Raw genomic sequence first — 19,136 nt, 5'->3', positions numbered from 1 at the left:
TGCTGTCTGTGCGGTACTCTGGGGATGGTAGCTGGCCAAGAACTGTATCTCTGATTGCTTTGGGGTGGGCAGATGAGTCAGAGCTCACAAGCCCTTTAAGAACTGTTTCTCAGTTTGCTATAGACTTGTGGGTCTTCTGGACACAAGCTCCATTGGCTTTCAAAGCTAGATGTTTTGGGGGCTCATTTTTCAGGTGGTCTTTAAGATTGGGTGCTGACGTGAGCTTCAATTTTTTTGATCTGCAGGGAGAAGCTCTGAGTTTTGAGTTCGCTCCTGATGGTCAGTTGCTGTGTTGGGGTGGAGTTTATGTTGAGACTGTGTCCCAGCCTCTCCTACCCTCTTTGATGCCAGCCTTCTCTCATTTGCCAGATAAATAGTAGTCACACGAATAATTTGTTTTTTTTTTTTCCTAGAGGAAACTGTCACATATGCAGCTGTAGATCTGGTGTTTCCATGGGACAGGGTGAGGTGAGGATCTTCTTTACATCACCGTCTTGAACTGGAACTCACTATCTTGTTTTTTAAGAGTTTTGATTCAGCTGGACTATTGTTTTTAAACCTGTACATTTTATTTCTCATTATACTTGGGATCATAGTCATAACCATTTGAATCCTATGTTTTTAGAATTGGCAGGGACCTAGAAATTTTCTAATCCAATTTCCATTCCTTCCCTGGCCACAGTTTCAGTAATTTTAATAGGAAACTTCCAAGTGTTGTGCTGAATTAATGCCCAACTCTAAGAAACCAGACCCTATAACTTCTACTCATTAGTCTTAGTTTTGCTTTCTAGAGCAACATGAAAAATTAGATACCACCTGGGAGGAAAGACTACTAGTATTTTTAATTTTTTTTTTTTTTTTTGGTACTCAGGCCTCTCACTTTTGTGGCCTCCCCCGTTGCAGAGCACAGGCTCTGGACGTGCAGGCCCCGCGGCCATGGCTCACGGGCCCAGCCGCTCTGCGGCATGTGGGATCCTCCCGGACCGGGGCACGAACCCGTGTCCCCTGCATCGGCAGGCGGACTCTCAACCACTGCGCCACCAGGGAAGCCCAAGACTACTAGTATTTGATGTGAGTAAACTGAATCACAGAAACTAAGATCTTCTCAATTTCATATACTACTTCCATGTTCCAAGATTCATATAAACCACATTCCCTTGTGGTTTCACCTCCCTTGCCACACACACACATATTTTAACATGTCTTAATTTGCTGGTTGTTATGATGAATAACATCATAATCAAGTTGTTGACATTTTTTCTTAATGATATATAACTGATGGTGATTTAGATTTGATGAAATATAGTATATGGATCTGTACTGTCAATGTTTATCCAAGTGGAAATGTGGAGTAGGAAGTGGCAGTCTGGGTTTTGGAGAGCTGAAGGTATAAAATAGATTCACCCATCCCAACATTCCCCAAAGTCTCAGTCCATTACAGCATCAACTCTGATGCCCAAGAGCATACCTGACAGATCACGTAAACTAAGGATTGATAAGGTACCAGTGATACAGCAACCAGCATGTCATTGCTGTTCTCGGGCGGAGCTCAAGAAGAGGAAGCAGGGTCATAGAGACAAATCTTTCGAGGAGGTGAAGGGATAGAGGGAAATAGGGCTTTTGAAGTTATGAAAGAATTTGAATATGTTTGTACTACAAGGGAAAAGAATTGAGACAAAGATACCGGAGAGAGTTATTGACCTCCTGAGAGAAAGAAGGGGCTGCAGGCAAGAGGGGAGAGGGTTTGTTGGGAGGCAGGTAGGAAGGGGATCTTGGTTATTTTCTGCAAGGCAGCCTCAATTTTCTCTTTGAAGTAGAAGGCAAGGCTATCTGCACACAGTGAGGGAAAGTAGCTACAAGAGAGCACGAGGTTTGTGGGGTCTGATGAAGGGGAGAGGACCTGCACTCACTCCAGACTAGCACAGCTGACAGTGGGACTTTGTGTGACAAGGGCTAGGAATGCAGGAAACTTCAATTGTGTTAAGAATGTTCACTCAGATTTCTAAAGTATCAGTTACTTTAAAAACTAAATGTCTCTAAAACTTCAATTTCTTTACCAAGACATGCTAGGGGATAGATAGTGTTTAAAACTTATTTTATTCTAAATAGATCCCAATCAGAAACTAAATGACTAGGGATACACCACTAGATGTAATTGCCAAGCTAATTTGTAGTCTATTTACTCTTCAGTTTACCGTTACAGAATCCTTTGCTTTATCCCCATTCTTGGGTGCTTTGGAGCTGGAAGCAGTCTTCTTGTCTTTGTCCTAAAGCAAAGGAAATGTAATGAGGCTCTTGCTGTCAACAGTCCATCTAGCAGTTAACTGCTGCTGCAATCAAATCAATCCAGACTATTCTTTTTAGTAGCCTGGAATCTCCAATTTAATTAAATAATGGAAAATTGAGTATTTTAGTCATGATTTTTCGAACAGCAGTGAAAGTACACAGAGGTGTTCAAGGTGGCAGGTAAAAAGGATAAAAATGAGGAAAAGGTGAGTCACACTGATGCTCTGCCAATTTCCATGATGCCTGGTTCAGCCGGACTGTATTTTGCTTACCAAAATAGCTTGTTTCTATCAGGATTGGTTTTTATGTGCCAACAGGACACTGTTTTCAGGGTTATGGAAGAGAATGTAACAACCAGAGAGAGCTGGGGCAGGTCACATACAAAAAGAAAGTCCATTCACTAGAAAGGCATTATTTATGAAGTTCCAGGAGTGAGAAATAGGATGCTGATGTGGTCTAGAAATTAAATCACCCAAGATGGGGAAGACTGACAATTCAGTGATTGATTGATTGGGGGATATGTTTAATAACAGCCAAAACAATAGCAAAGAGATGTGCAATTTTAATTCTTCTGAAATAACAATGAAGGGCACTCATTTCACTTTTCCCTCTATTTGATGGATTACGCATGTTTTCATTCGCTTTTGATCATGTTTTAAGCACCTGCTATGTACCAGGCATTTTGCTAACGCTGAGCACAGAGGTACCAGACACATCACTGCTGTATACAGCATGCAGCTCAGTGGTGTGATGCACATGTGACAGGTAACCCACAGTGCAGAGGGGGCACATAGGCAACATCCCTGATCTGCGAAGGGAGAAGCAGAAAGGGAAGTCTTCCAGGAGAAGCTGATGTTTGAATTGGGCCCTGAGAGGTGAGTAGGAGAGTCAGCCAGCTGCTCCGGGCAGAAAAGGGGAGGAAGCCCCAGAGGGCAAGGGGCATGGTATATAGCGAGGGAGTGCTCTCATTTTAAATGAACACAGATAAAGCATTACTGTTGTACAACAGTATAGTGTGGCAATCAAAAATGGTAGCTATGGGGCCTCCCTGGTGGCGCAAGTGGTTGAGAGTCCGCCTGCCGATGCAGGGGATACGGGTTCGTGCCCCGGTCTGGGAGGATCCCATATGCCGCGGAGCGGCTGGGCCCGTGAGCCATGGCCGCTGAGCCTGCGCGTCCGGAGCCTGTGCTCCGCAACGGGGGAGGCCACAACAGTGAGAGGCCCGCATACCGCAAAAAAAAAAAAAAAAAAAAAAATGGTAGCTATGGAGATTATAAAGCAACATGGAGAACATTTATGAAATAATGTTAAGCAGTGTATTATATGTGGACAATAAGTACAACTATGTAAAATATACATATGGAAAAAGGTAAGAAATATACCAAATAATAGTGTTTGTGGAGTAGCAGAACTGTAGAATTTTTTTCTTTTCAAGTTCTCGATGGCATTAACCAGTTTATTTTACAATATAAAATTATATATATGTATTATATACGTGTGTGTGTGTGTGTATGTATACATAGACGTTCAAAGGAAGTCAATATGAAAAAGCACAGTACCTCTGCTGTGTTCTCTGAGGTTTCTGTAGTTGAGGGACAGCTGTCAAAGTCCCCTGAGAGGGCATCAATGGGGTCTTGGGCATCTGCAGTCTTCTGAGATTTTAACAGAAATAACCATCAGGGAAAAAGCACAAGGCAAAGATGCTAAGTAGGACATTTCCCCACATCCCTGAAAATATGTTTGTTTAATATAAAACCTTGCTGACAGTCTTTTCCTAACAGCCTAGTGTATTACAAAAGAGATATTAAAACAGGAAAATCTTGACAGCTCTATTTTCTTCTACTGTTTTATACAAGTTGCTTAGTATTCTCTGAGCTTTGATTTTCTAACCTGGAAAATGGAACTGCCTAGCTTGAATGGACTTGGGAAGACAGAAATAATACACTCTTACACACATGCCTTGGCATCACACCAAGCACAAGGTAGGCATTCAGTGAATTTCAGATTTCTAAAATGTAAAAGTCGCAGCTAGAGTTTAAAAAAGTCTTTTTTACGGAAATACGCAGCTACGGTATTTACCTTTGATGCCTCGGGTTTCTTTGTAGGTGGCGTCGCTGATTTGCCCTTAGAAACAAAGCAGACTATCGGTTAAACAAATTTTTGTAAAGGTTTACTTAGGTGTAGTCAGTATTTATATAATCTCTTATTCAGTGACTTGAAATGGAGTTCAGTCAGCCCCCTGCATCTGTGGATTCTGCACTGGCAGATTCAACCAACCGGCAGATCGAAAATATTTAGGGAAATAAAATTCTAGAAAGTTCCAAAAAGCAAAATTTGAATTTGCCACATGCTGGCAACTACTTACCTGGCACTTACATTGTATTAGGTATTCTAAGTAATCTAGAGATGATTTAGAGTATAGAGGAGAATGTGTGTAGGGTTACATGGAAATATTATGCCATTTTATATAAGGAACTTGAGCATCCTCAGACATTGGTATCTGGGGGTCCTGGAACTAATGCCCCGTGGACACCAGGGGACGACTGTATAGATTTGCACAACTGATAAACCTGTGTCCCTATTATTTCTTCACCAGCTTTGCTTAACGACTACCCTATAACTATTTCAATAGCTTTGGAGAAAATGCAAGGGTGAGTCTGTTCCTGGAAGTGAAAGAAACACTATTTTAGCAACTTTGTCATTGTATTATAATTCTAGTTAAAATGTTACAAAAAGTAACTTGTGTTTTTATGTCTTATTTACTAATTTACTATATGCTTATCTACTATAGTTTATTACACTTGGAAAGGAATGGTCTGTAGATAGATTTTTTTCAGTGAGGATTACAAGGACAACTCATCAGGGATTTTTCCCATCTGCAAAGGCAAGGATACTAAATAATACATTTCCTAAAGAATACAGCGGAGTCACATGGGACTATCTAAGCAGGGAGGATCCTAGCAGGATGCACAGCTGCTATTGTGAATACTTGATACAAGCAAGGAGAACTGATTCCTGTAACAGAAGACACTGCAGCTGATAATATTCTATAAACCACAGTCATCAAACCCCTCACATGCATCAGTACAGAAAGAGAAAGATGTAAGTTACACTTCCTTGTTTTTATTGGATGAACAGGCCTGGAAAGGGTTACTTAACATCTAATGGACTTGCATCTAAGAGCCAAATAGGAAGGGGTAGGGTACAGACCAGGTTGACCTAAGAGAAACTGGCTTCCACGTTAGAGACAAAGACAGAGACTTCTTGACAGAGTGCATTTGGATAGAGAAATAGGACTTGTGATTGGGAATATGGTTTTGTCTGCCTTCACTCTCAACAGCACAGGTGGTATTGTAGGAGAAGAAAGACAGCAGGTCTTGGAGGGGTCGTATCTGCCCTATGAATTATTCCGGTACAAGCTCTTTTTCTGTTCTCCTTCAACAGAGAAACTCTGCTTCAGTCAAGATTACAAATATCATTCTTTGTATAGCCTTTTCTTGCAAGGAGAATTCATATATGTACATGCCACAGAATCACTGTTAAGCATCAGTGAGTGAATGAACATTATTCAACTCTCTATGCCACAGTGCCCAGCACAGTAAACATCCAACAATACTGGCTCAAATAAACATTAAACAGAATTCTAGACAGCCTGCTCAGTGGGGACAGATTAAAAGCATCAGTCATGTTGCATTTTTATGCTATCATTACAGTGTACCTCCTGTTCATGAGGTTTGAATCTCAAACACTTTGGAGCATATATCATCTAACCTAGACATTGACCTCATTTACCTCCTTGTCATCATCCAAGAGATGTTGATATTTAGGTGGGATGGTATCATCCCTTTCTCCCAGCTTGTCTCTGTGTTCAGCTTTCACTTTTTCCTGTAAACATTGAACATATACAATTATGATTCAGTTCCACCTTCACTTAGAGAGTACATTCTAAAATGCAGCATTCAGCATTTACTGGACTTTTCTGAGGCAAAAAAAAAAAATAGGGTCTCTTTTAAATTTGTAAGTGAGAGAACAACAATGTCAACAGACTTTCAGTTGATGGAAACAAGTAAACCCAGTGCTTCTGTTTGTCAATCCACACCTATTAATTTTCTACCTGTATTTTAAATGGAAATAAATGATTAAATAATTATCTTCAGAAACCATGGAAGGAGATAAAAACCCACGGTTATGAAATATCTTTCACTGTTTCACTTTTTAAATAACAAAATCAAGTTGCTGTACCTTGGCACTTAAGAGGTACTATTTACAACTTTGCCTCTTTATAAGGAGCCCTGAAGGGCCAGGACAGGAGCAAATCTGAAGGGACGTGCTGTTTGTTTGTGTTGCAGGTGAGCAAATACCTGCTGTTGAGTAAGCAGTACCCACCTCCCAGCATCCGTGCCTCAGTGGGACGTGGCTGGTCTCTCGGTCCTGGATTCAGGAACAGCTCCCCACCCCAGGGGTGGGGTACAGATTTAATTTTTCTGCATCATTAAAATTTCATTTTTCAATTACAGGTTGAGTTCACCTCGATATTCCTATGACAATGGTAGAATCGAGACCTAAGGATTCTTTGAAATGCCCTGTCTTTGAGACATAGATTTGTGTGGGACGTTACCTTTCTGGTTCCAAGCTAAATGGACTGTTAAGTACTGAATATTAAGTATAAATAAGTACACTTCTACATGTTGTACAAGATATATAGCGATAAGAGTCTGCGCCTTGTGGACACCTCTGTGGTGCTGAACTCCTGGTCCAATGCAGTTAGTTTCGATAGCAGGGACGACTGCTAGGGAAGCCTCTGCCACTACATTTACAAAACTTGTGAACCTAAAAAATGCACGTGTGTGCAACAGATATGTATGATAAACTTACTGCCAGATACAACCAAGAAAAAATGTGGGAAGAGAATAAAATTAACAAAGCAGGGCTGGCTTTTCCATCATCACAAAGTCTAGCCTCATGAACAGGACGTTTGCCTGAATCTGTGCCATAGCACAGACCTCAGAGAGGAAAGAGACACCACATAGACCATGGAGTAGGAAAAAATTAGGCTGAAGTTATACAACCGTTCACTGACTCCTGGCGAAGTCAGAGCGGGTTTTCCCCTTTGTGTGGAGGGTAGGGTATTCTGTGCTATAATAACTTTCAATTTTCACTTATTAATGATTTTGTTTCCTTTTACCTTGACTTTATCTTCTAGGGGTTTGTTCTCATCTGGATCAGGCTGTCTTTGCCCGAGACTGTCAGAAAGTTGATCCAGGGCATCGTCAAGTTCTTTGTCGTCACTCTGCTAAAAAGTAAATCTGAATCAGTCACTGGTTAGCCAAATCAGGTCACCTGTTGGAGTGCAGCCCTGACATTGCCACTAAGACTTCTATGAGCTTATGGGGTTGTCACCAGGGAGATGGGCAGGCGGGCAGAGGTGCTGGATTGGCGATCCTTGCTTGGTGCTCTTTCTCCCTCATCTTTCACTCTCAGCACTTGTCTGCACCTGTCTACCCCGCCCCACCCCTGGATGTCTTTCTTTTCTAAGAAAATAGGTCCCTCCCTAAAAAGATGGAGTTCCTGGCCTGATTTTTCTAGAAAATATGTCTTATGATGCTTTCAATATATGTAACAGTATGTTCCCAGCAAAGAAAAGTCACATGAATTATGATAGCTTAGTTTACTCTTTGATTCCCAAGTGTATTCCTGTAAAGAAAGATTTATACCTAGTTTTAATGATATCTTCAAATAAAATATTAACTAACACTAGAAACTCTGATGGAAAAAGTGATGGGATAGGTGTCATTCTAAAACATACCTGTGAAAGGAAAAAAGGCTTTTGATTGTGGATGTTTATTAATAGCCTCAATCACAGGGGCCCCTAGAATCTGAGTATTAAGAATTGAAGTGTAGGGCTTCCCTGGTGGCGCAGTGGCTGAGAGTCCGCCTGCCGATGCAGGGGACACGGGTTCGTGCCCCGGTCCGGGAAGATCCCACATGCCGCGGAGCGGCTGGGCCCGTGAGCCATGGCCGCTGAGCCTGCGCGTCCGGAGCCTGTGCTCCACAACGGGAGAGGCCACAGCAGTGAGAGGCCCACGTACCGCAAAAAAAAAAAAAAAAAAAGAATTGAAGTGTAAATGGCAGCCTTCCTTTCTGTTGCACAGGGACTTCTGTCATTGTGGGTGTGTGTACATACACAGACACACACATAGACACATGGAGAGAGGGCATTTTACTGGTTTTAAGTGCTTCATTAGAGCCCAGGATTATAGCAGCTAATGGTGGTGCTACCCATAGCTGGGTCTGGGCTTTGTCATTTGTGCCTCTGGATATTCTCAGATGATCCCACATTAACCCAACAGGATGAAAATTCACTCAGAATCTCAGAGTACAGCACTAAGTAAGCTTTGATGCTTCATCAAAAGGAAAGGAAGCATAGCTGACTTCACTAAAGCTACTTCATCTCCAAGTAGCAAATGAGGCACTTCTTCTCAACCAAGGAGATGGGGATCTGGCTTAGGGCGATCTCTTTATCTTTTGATGTGCCATGGTCTCCTGGATAATGTATAATTTGGTACTGCAAAGAAAATCAAGGAAGTCTGGAAAAGCTTTGGTCCCACAGTCTTGCCTCAGAGCATGTAAATAATTAACACAGTATTGACCCTGAGGTTTTTCTATTACTAGCATGAAAATGACAAGTTTTTACTGGTGTGAATGGGAGGAAAACAATGCTATTCCATGAGGAGTTTGTGAATTTTGGGGGCAGAGAGAAGCTCAAACACTGAGCAATTCCTTAAAGTAAACTTGAGGTTAAATAATGAGTAGTATTTATAGCATGGATCAGGAAAAATATAAAGGAGGAGAACATCAATTATCAGGAAAGCTAAATAATTTTTAAAAATCTAATAATCTGAACATATACACAATGCACATTATTGTACTTCAATTCTAATAAAGCAACAATAATATTAAGCTCCTTCACTGTGTGTAAAATACTTTCACATACATTGTTTTATATATTTAATCATTTTAGATATTCTCTGTCATCTCCCTGTCTCACCAGTCTTACCTCTTCTGAAACAGAAGGTGCCTGTTCTTCCTAACAATTTTGTTGATTTTCATTTACTCTGAGGAGGAGTCCTATTTTCTTTCTCCTTTTTGTTGTTGCTGAAAAAAGTACTCATAAACTCTGTTGCTTACCGGAGTGTCTGGGGGTGGACCTGCAGAGTGGTTGGTTGGAGCTGGGGTTTGGGAAACCACTTCAGAAATGACAGCTGAAAGTTTAGCATCTTCAGATTGCTTTTGTAAGAAAACAAACAAACAAAAAGATTTTGACCAGTAATATGGTGTATACAAAGTATGCCCACATACCATCTCTTAAATACAACTCTCAGTATAGCTTTTTGATTGTTTTTCTCTTGATCCAAATGGAAGCACAGCAACACAGCATCTTAAGAGCCATTTTTGTTCTACGTCCTATTCCATACATTATTTTATACAATTTCCTATTCCCATTTATTATCCTAAACATTCAACAAGCTACTGATTTAGAGTACTGTAGTTTATACATTTCTTGTTGCACGTTTAGGCTGTTTGGAGTTTTCAGCTTTCTCCTCTGTAATTAATTGCTCTGAATAAGTTCTAGAAGTGGCTCTTTTTATGGTGCTAGCTATATTCTGCCAAGTGCCCTCTCAAAGTTGCTAGAAATTCACAGTGCCACAAGCAACAAATGGCCATGCCTACCTCCCATGGCCTTGCTTGCCTAAATTAGAGATTTATCACATTTTAAATTCTGATCATGTATTAGGTATAAAATTATGTGCTACTATTGCTTTAATACTTGGTATATGGAATGAAGAAGCTTCAGCTGTATCATTTTTTTCTTAATGTTAAATGGTATATTATTCTAGAATCTTTCTGAAATAATGATTTCTCATTTTAAAGAAACACTAAATCTGTCATTTATGTTCATTTCTGGATTTCTTTCCCATTGGCCGGTGGCTTCGCTTTCTGAATCAGAACTGTATTTTTTGTCATTACTGTTAATAAATCCTGGTGTTTAGTTGGGTTAATCTTCCCTAAAAATACTGAAAAATGCTTTTTAGTATTTTTTCATATTTTTATGCATTTATTTTTCAAATGTATTGGACAACTCAATTTTAAATTCTCTTTTCATAGGTATACTTGATAGAGTGCATGCTCATTGGTTCAATTAGTTACACTGTCGAAAACATCCACTGTGCCGGACCAATATTTCAGATGGAACACATTTTTTATGGCTACAGTGGGTTGAGGGCCATTAATTTTGTGATTGTTTCCTCAGCTCCCACATCAGGTTCTAAGTCACAAGTTTCCATTTATTTCTGCTACCCTAAAAGTACGGAAATAAAACCAGGAATCTCAGAAGACTTACAAGAGATGAAGTGCTTGGGGGAATGGTGAAGTCGCTGGACAAAGCATCAAGGAGGAAGTCTTCACTCAAGGGCTGCAAAGAACCAGGAAATGTATCAACAAACACCACCTCATCAGTCTCCTCTTCAAAATGTTGTCACTGTTTATATGCTGATCAACTCATTCCACAGAAAAGCTATGCCCTCCCCGAATTAATCATCAGGGCCAAAGCAGAGAGATACACTCAGAGAAAACTGGCTTGCTTACTGGGAGTGGCTCCTTTGGCAGTAGTGGTTTTCCATCTTTATCCTATGCAGGGGGACAAAAACATGGCATTGAGTCATTTCACGTGTATCCTAAGTATGCACCTTGTAAACATTATAAGAGGTCGACAGGTTATACCTGATGATATAGTACATTACAAATTTGATTCATCATTTCAGGAAATAGATTCTCTCACCAGGAAATATCCTCTGATTAGCTCATGTCAACAAACAGCTGGCACACATCGGGCATTCCCTAGGCACGGGGGCTGCAAACGGATTGAGCGTGGCTTGCCAACCTCAGAAGCCCACACTAGTGTAGGGGGAGCACGTGAGCAGTTAATGTAGTGCGTGGCACATGGGGCTGTGAGAGTGTGCACAGGACACTGAGGGAGCACGGGGATGAGACCCTCACCTGCCTGGGGAGTGGGCTTTGCACAAGTTGCCTCGAAAAAGCTGGTTAACTGTACAGGCAGCACATCCAACTAGTATGAATTACCTCTGCGCCAAGCCCTCTACTAAGCACCGGAATACCACAGAAAGTAGGACAGACAAATCCCTGCCCTCAGGGAGCTCACCCTGAGGCTCAGATGATGCCAACCTTCAAATGACTCTGAGTGCCACTTCTGAGTAACAGGACAAAATCGATAAAGCATTTGGGGCTCTTTAGTAAATGAAGATTTATAAATAAATGGTAAATCCCATGTATCTACACACGCAAAAATAAGTGCAAGATTCTCTCTTTAAACACACAGTTAACCCTTGGAAGACATGGGGGTTAGGAGCAGGGACCTCCCAAGCAGTCAAAAATCTGTGTATAATTTATACTTGGCCCTCTGTATCTGTGGTTCTGCATCCATGAATTCAACCAACTGCAGAAGGTATAGTGCTGTAGTGTGACTACTGAAAAAAATCCAAATATAAGTGAACCCACACAATTCACACCTGTGTTGCTCCAGGGTCAACCGTGTACTTCTGATAAACTGGTCAAGGTGTTTTTTGTTTTGTTAAAATTCAAGGAGATGCAATGGTTGAGAGTATCACCAGCTTCCCTTTTGACAAACTCCTTTACCCCCATTTCCACCTGCTCTGCACGTTCACATGTACCTTCTGACCACTGTTCAGTGAGGAGGGAAACAGCCTGAGGCTTGCTCTCCACCATCCCTTAGCTGCCAAGGCAGCACATTTCCGAAGTGACACATAGGAGCAGGGACGAGGGCACGTCTGCTCCACACTCAAACTGAGATCATCCCGTGTCTGGAAGGGGGAACCTGTGGTCTACCCTCAGGGAGCTAAGTCTACTGAAGAGGCCTGATGGGAGCAGAGCTGAAGAAGAACAACATAGGATTTAAACAAGAGCTCGAGCCAGCACCTGGAAATGTTACAAAGCTACAGGTAAGTAACAATGGGCGGAATCAACAAGTTCAGAGAAGGATGAAACTACCGCAGAATAAAGCGGTCAGGAAAGCTAATCAGCTGCATTCTCAAACACTGCTACTAACATTCAGCAAAAGGAGAGAGAAAGTAACCAGCCTCCTACTCTGAAGAGAGTTACGGGCACTTGACCAGCCTTTTTCAAATGTGACAGCTGCTTAAGGGCCACACAGTCTAAGAACCTTGCAAATGAACAAGCCGAAATGAATAGAAAGGCCATGGTTTCAACCGAATTGTGAAATGCAGAAAGGAAGCAGACTAAAGGTATCCAGAATAATAAACTTTCGATCAGGGAAAGCTCAGTATAGTTCCTGCCTTTGCCAAATAAACGGACTAGTACACCTGCATGCATCCGAGGAGCATCAATCTGATTTTCCTGCATTATTCATGAAGTGGCATATCTCTTAAGTAGCGGCCTCCCCCTTGTCACTTGGTCTGTACAAGCTACGTTCAAAATAAAAGAAATGGGTCAATTTATCACTCACTATATTCAGTGTCGAGTCGGCTCTCTTATTTGTCAACTTATATTTAAGGTTTGTAAATCTTTCCTCAGGAAGTGATTGTTGCTCATTTTGGTTTTCCTATCTGTATAAAGGTTTCCTAAGTTTTCTTTGCTTCTGGTAGTCTAACAAGCCACTTATTAGACAGGCAAAAATTAGGTAGTTAAGACATTATATTTCTTTCACCTAAGGGAGGAGTAAAAGGCCACTTAGGAATATTTTAGTTTCATAGCTGGTGTGCAAACAGGATATTAGTGAACTGATACTATTTGGTGTAGAAATACTAAGAAACATGATCTTTATATCCCAGGCCTGTTCGCATGTCCCTTTTTCATGTATATGAAATTCAATATAAATTAAAATAAATTAGAAAAGGATCCCAGCCCGTTTACCTTGACCTCTTCTAATCTATAATCAGGAGGAATTGTTTCTTCTTTTTCACCAAGTTTTTCACGATCTTCTTCTTTGGCTTTCTCCTGAATAAAAATTAAACCATTTTCAATGTTAATACATCTTTTTCTCATAAAGTGGATGCCTGAGTGACTAAATTTGAGGTCAACAAATCCACTGTTAGGTTCCTAGAGCAACTCTATCTTTGACACTGTATCCTGGTTTGGCAGGCTCAAACAGCACCACTTTTAGCCTGCTGGGCTAAGAGGCAGTCGTGAAGAGCGGTAGAGGCAGTGCCACTTCTCTCCTGACTCCTCAGCAATGGAAATGCAGGTGGACGAGGTGAGACTCAGAACTCTGATACGTGCACGCCAGCCATCCACTGCTGCACCTAAACACTGATGCTCACTCAGGGTTTGCTTATTAAACAGGACATGCACAATAACAGAGAAAGACAGCTCGTCATGTGTTGTAGGAAATTTTAAAAAATGACTGAGTTATCTGGGGAGTCAGGGCGATCAACATATAGTTCCTTTCTAGAAGTATCTGAGCCGCCATTACCTTGACTTTATCCTCCACAGGCTTTCCAACTTCTGGACCAGCTTCCTTTTTCCCCAGGCTTCCAGCCAAGGCTTCTATAGCATCATGTGGCCCCATGCCCTTCTAAAAGCACATCAGGGGGTATACTAAGTAGGTGGTTAAGCATTCCTTTTAAAAGAGACTACAACAAACAATTCAGATGGGCATATCCTTATTTCAGGCCTAGATAAGAAGCACATGTCATCTTTTAATAGTCTAAAAAATCAACTGAATTAGAATCTGTTTAAAAATCCTGAAGTGTTGGGCTTCCCTGGTGGCATAGTGGTTGAGAGTCTGCCTGCCGATGCAGGGGACACGGGTTCGTGCCCCGGTCCGGGAAGATCCCACATGCCGCGGAGCGGCTGGGCCCGTGAGCCATGGCCGCTGAGCCTGCGCGTCCGGAGCCTGTGCTCCGCAACGGGAGAGGCCACAACAGTGAGAGGCCCACGTACCACAAAAAAAAAAAAAGAAAAAAATCCTGAAGTGTTAAAAGTTAGAGCAAGTTTCTTATGTTAAACATTAAGTGTGTGCAATTTATGTACTGACACTGAGAAACTTTTAAGATCTAACCCACGTTTTGGTTCAGAAATTAGGAAGTTAAGAGAATGGGTAACACCACACAGAAGCTGAAAGCCAGGAAAGAAGAAAGAAGTGATCTTTATGTGACTGTTTTAGAGATGGCACAGGAAAGCTTTCAGAAAAGCCCTCGAGAGGACATTCTTCCCAGTGAAACAGCTGAGCTCGGAGGCAATGGCTCCGGCTGAGCCTCTACTGAGGCACAGAAGCTTGTGTTCTCTATGTGGCTTCTACTGGTCAGAGTGGATTCACGCCAGTTCAGGTGACGGCCTGTGACTTATTAACCTGAGTGGCCCAATGAGAACAGTCTACCTGTGGTTCAGTTGTTGAAAATGAAATGTGCTTGCTGTGATATAGTGAGCTCTGACCACAGTGGTATTTAAAATTAATCTGGGTGAACACAGAACATAAACGGCATAAAGGGAAAATAAAGGATAAATTATGTTTGGGCTAAAGAGAGGACTAGAGGGCCTCCCTGGTGGCGCAGTGGTTGAGAGTCCGCCTGCCGATGCAGGGGGTACGGGTTCGTGCCCCGGTCTGGGAGGATCCCATATGCCGCGGAGCGGATGGGCCCGTGAGCCACGGCCGCTGAGCCTGCGCATCCGGAGCCTGTGCTCCGCAACGGGGGAGGCCACAACAGTGAGAGGCCCGCATACCGCAAAAAAAAAATAAATAAATAAATAAATAAATAAATAAATAAATAAAGAGAGGACTAGATCCAGCTTTTTCCAAACCACAGGTCATGATCCATACATGATGAGCTCTTAAAATCAATTTAGTAGTTCATGGTCAGGACTTTTTTTAAATGAAGAATATAAAATAGAATGCATCATGCATATTAAGGATAAGTATCATTTACTAAACTATTGTTCTACTGTGTGGGTCCTGGGTTGCAGAATCCATGAATTTCCAACTCTGGTCTTGGTCAAAAGTGTGAAAGCTCCTGAATTAAACAGTCTCAAAGATTATTCTTATTGTAAAAGTATATGACTTCACATGGAGTACATATTGGAATTTTAGAGTAAAAGCGTCTTTCTGTTTTATATAGATTAGCCATCATCCTAAGTAAGAAAAGTGTTGCTAAGCTGCACCACAAAGTAAAGATCACCAGTGAAAAAAGGGCCATCGAGTGGAAAGTGATTTATCACCATCTAGTGGTTGGACACTGCATAGGTTTTATTCTGGGGGGCAACAAACATCCCTGATGTTTCCAACCTGCTTGGGATTGTAACTAAGAGCTGCAGCGGTCCCCAAGTCTTAGCCAAGCAACCTGATTGCTACCTGATCCAAGTCACCTGCTCACACTTCTGTTTTCTACTCTCTGCTGCAGAATCTTTGGAAACTACTGCTTCCCAAGCCTGTGCCCTTTGGCTCAAGAAATAAGTGAAACCGAGTTAGAAAAGCTAGGAGAAGCAGCAGTCTTAAGAGCTAAAGAATTTGGAAACAGGACCAACAACAAAAGCTTCTTTTTTTTTTTTTTTTTTTTTTTTTGTCGTACGCGGGCCTCTCACTGTTGTGGCCTCTCCCGTTGCGGAGCACAGGCTCCGGACGCGCAGGCTCAGCGGCCATGGCTCACGGGCCCAGCCGCTCCGCGGCATGTGGGATCTTCCCGGACCGGGGCACGAACCCGTGTCCCCTGCATCGGCAGGCGGACTCTCAACCACTGCGCCACCAGGGAAGCCCAAAAGCTTCTATTTTTGTCATCAGGTTCAGAACTAGAACTCAGGTCTTTGGATTTGCTCAATAAACTTACTTTTTCTACAACACAAACTGCAGAGGGCAGACATTCATCTCCTTCCCCTGGGCTTTCTGCTTCCTTTCGCTCCCTGATCCTCCAGCCTCTCTTGAGTCCTCTGACCTTTACCACGCTCTGCGGCTATTCTTTCTGGCTCCCATGGGTGTCACAGTCCCAGAAATGCCAACTGACCTCAGTGATGATGAACTCGGCAACTGTGGTAACCAGAGTTGGTGGAGGAGCGGCCCAGGAAAGGCGGTCAGAGAATAGAAAGACAAGAGCTCTTTTTTTTTTTCTCTCTCTCTATTAAAAATCCAATGCTCAACTCTCTATAGTCAGGATAAAGCTGGAAAGGAACTAACTTGGCTCTAAGGCCCTGGCAGTCACAGTTGACACAACAGGTAGATGACACATGTTTAGGTCACAAGAGTTCTGCCCTGGATTGGCTACTGTCTTTTTGATTCCAATCACTGCCTCTGTGCCTACTTCCTTCGCCAGTCCCTTCCCAGATTCTCTCTTCCTCTCCTGTTCTTTACCACTGTGGCCTGTGCCTGAATACCACAATGTAAAAGTTTTTGGAGGGTACCCTGAGACTCTCCCACCAAATAAAAAGGAGGTCACGTCCTGTCTAAGGCAGGAGGGAGACCCTGGACTGTGAGGGGACTTGCAGCTGGCACCCAGGATTTCCCTGGCAGGAAGCAGCCACTCAGGATACCTAGGACGCTTGTCCTACATCTTCTTCAAGGCCCTCTTCTCTCAAACAACTAAATGCACATACCCCAATACCTGAAGGGCTCCACACGTCTGTGCTGGGCTGTCCTGGGTTTGCTGGTCTCCCCAGGAAAACAGTGCTATTCCCACTTCTCAGTAGGATCCTGTCCTCCACCTGCAAACCTTTTGAGTTCCTCCTGGAAAGCAGTTCCTGCTGCCCTTGTCCCATATGAGAATGATCAAACTAAACTGGAAGCCTGAACCTGGCCCATATCCAAACTAGACCTGAAAGGGGCTGAGAGCAGGGGTCATATCTTACATCCCAGCTGAGGTTCTGAAAGGTTAAGTGAATTGCTCAAGGTCAACTCGAAGTTCATTTCCCTCGTTTATAAGAGAGACATGATCAGAACAGCCTTCACAGTGTCCTTGTGAAAATTTAATGAGAAGATATTGCAAAGCATCTAGAACAAGTTTAGTTATTCAGAGTGTAGATTCACTAAGTCTGTACTAACGAAACAGTTCCATCAGCTGTTATTCTCTGAGTCAGATTCTATCTGCTAATGGAAACAAAACTCACTGAATTCCAAAGAAAACAGATTCAACTAGTTAAATATCATACTTTATAGAAAAATTAGGAAGTGAGAGAGAGGCAAGAAAAGAAGGAAGGGGAAAGGAAGTGAGTCCACCTGTCTCCCTTCAGTTGAGAGAGGAGTCATGATGACAAAGGTACAGATGATTCCACCAGGAGAGTCAATAAAAAGTAACATCGGGCTATTTGTGGGACACCAAATCAGCTTGAAAGGCACAGGAATGTGAAGAAGCATGCTTAACCACAGTAGCCGAGGAGATAGAAACAATTTCAGAAAGTCAAAACTAAACAAAACAGTTTGCAGCAGTTGAATTAAAAATTTAAATCTAGCCTGAGTTTCTAGCTCCTCCCAGAAGCCTAAACAGAGGATAATATAGCTATCTAAGATTTTATTTTTATTTTGTTAGGATAAAGTAATATGACGGTAATACACAGCAGAAAGGGCAGGGAAGGAAGAACATTACTTTCTCAAGACATTTCTCAGTGCCCAGAGGACCACTCACCGCTGAGGCTGACGGGGGCGGGACTGACTGCACACAACACAAGGAGGTCCGAGGCACGGCCGCTGCCACAGGAGTAGGGGCAGCAGCCTGAGACTCCTGCAGAAAGAAGCAGGTACAATGACAAATTTTTAGAAATATCCGGCTATTAAGACTGAACAATGATAGACCAACAATACAGTCTGCTACACCATATGCTGTGAGCATGACTTTCTTGAATGCCCAAGGATTTTGAGCAGTAAATAAGTCAAGGCATGTTGAAACTCTTCAGCTACCATTACTTCACCTTGGTTTCACCTCTTACCTTAGGTAGGTTACTAAACGTCTCTGAGACACAGTTTCCACATCTGCAAGATGAGGACAATTATAGTACCTACATCTCAAGGGTTGATAGGGGCCTTGAATGAGATAAAACATGCTAAGTGCTTTGCATAGTACCTGGGAACACAGTAAGCTCAGTGAATTTTATCAACTATTATTATTTATATTATTTGCCATCATATAATATGTAACAATAATAATATACCAATTATAAATGCAATACAATATTTTATTTAAATACCTCATTTTTATATGTCTAAGAGCACCCTGTAAATTGTAAATAGCTACGTACAAATGCAAGGTAGTAAGGCTATCCCAGGGGTTCTAAAAGTGAGGTCCCTGGATCAGCAGCCTCAGCACTACCAGGGAACTTGTTAGAAATCCAAATTCTTGGTCCCCACCTCAACATACTAAATCGGGAATTCTGGGGTTTGGACCCAGTAATGTGTGCCTTAACAAACACTCCACATCATCCTGATGTGTACTGAAGTTTGAGAATCACTGTGCTATTTTGTTACAAGAGTAAAATTTCAAACAGATTGTTTTTAATCCAGACATTTATGGAAGGCTATCCTGTATGCAAGGTGCTCAGCAGATGATCATTAATAGGGCATGAGCTCTTCTTTCAAGGAATTTACTATTTAAAAATATGTATAAATGTTAGAAGGACCAGTGCAGCTAAAATCTTGTTTGCAACATGCCTCAACAGGGATATATAAAGAAAGCATGACAGACCTCCCTGGTGTGTTGTATTCTGCTTAACAAGAGTTGGAAGGGTGGTAAGGTTTGGGGAGGGAAATGCAGGAGACAAAGGCCATATTTTAGCTGAGCCTTAAAGGGATGACTACGATTTTAGTTGATCTAAAATTTGGA

General features: G+C 42.1%; 1 protein-coding gene across 10 annotated transcripts in view; it reads right to left on the bottom strand.

The window, feature by feature from the left end:
* Nucleotides 1-19,136, bottom strand: part of CAST (calpastatin) — a 125,483-nt gene that overhangs the window by 10,172 nt on the left and 96,175 nt on the right. For 7 of the 10 annotated variants that reach the window (XM_060093185.1, XM_060093179.1, XM_060093186.1 and 4 more), the window contains 11 exons: nt 17,946-18,041; nt 13,814-13,915; nt 13,255-13,338; nt 10,933-10,974; nt 10,688-10,759; nt 9,475-9,573; nt 7,472-7,579; nt 6,079-6,171; nt 4,366-4,410; nt 3,846-3,938; nt 2,196-2,267 (listed from right to left, as the gene is read on the bottom strand). In XM_060093185.1, the coding sequence (XP_059949168.1) occupies nt 2,196-2,267; nt 3,846-3,938; nt 4,366-4,410; nt 6,079-6,171; nt 7,472-7,579; nt 9,475-9,573; nt 10,688-10,759; nt 10,933-10,974; nt 13,255-13,338; nt 13,814-13,915; nt 17,946-18,041 (906 nt within the window). The remainder of the gene's footprint in view (nt 1-2,195; nt 2,268-3,845; nt 3,939-4,365; nt 4,411-6,078; nt 6,172-7,471; nt 7,580-9,474; nt 9,574-10,687; nt 10,760-10,932; nt 10,975-13,254; nt 13,339-13,813; nt 13,916-17,945; nt 18,042-19,136) is intronic. The other 3 variants (XM_060093180.1, XM_060093189.1, XM_060093184.1) reach the window with 2 other exon arrangements.

This window comes from Mesoplodon densirostris, chromosome 3, assembly GCF_025265405.1.
Source record: "Mesoplodon densirostris isolate mMesDen1 chromosome 3, mMesDen1 primary haplotype, whole genome shotgun sequence".
Classification (NCBI taxonomy): Eukaryota; Metazoa; Chordata; class Mammalia; order Artiodactyla; family Ziphiidae; genus Mesoplodon; species Mesoplodon densirostris.
Note: the sequence above shows the minus strand (reverse complement) of the source record. Positions and strands in the feature narration are given on the sequence as shown.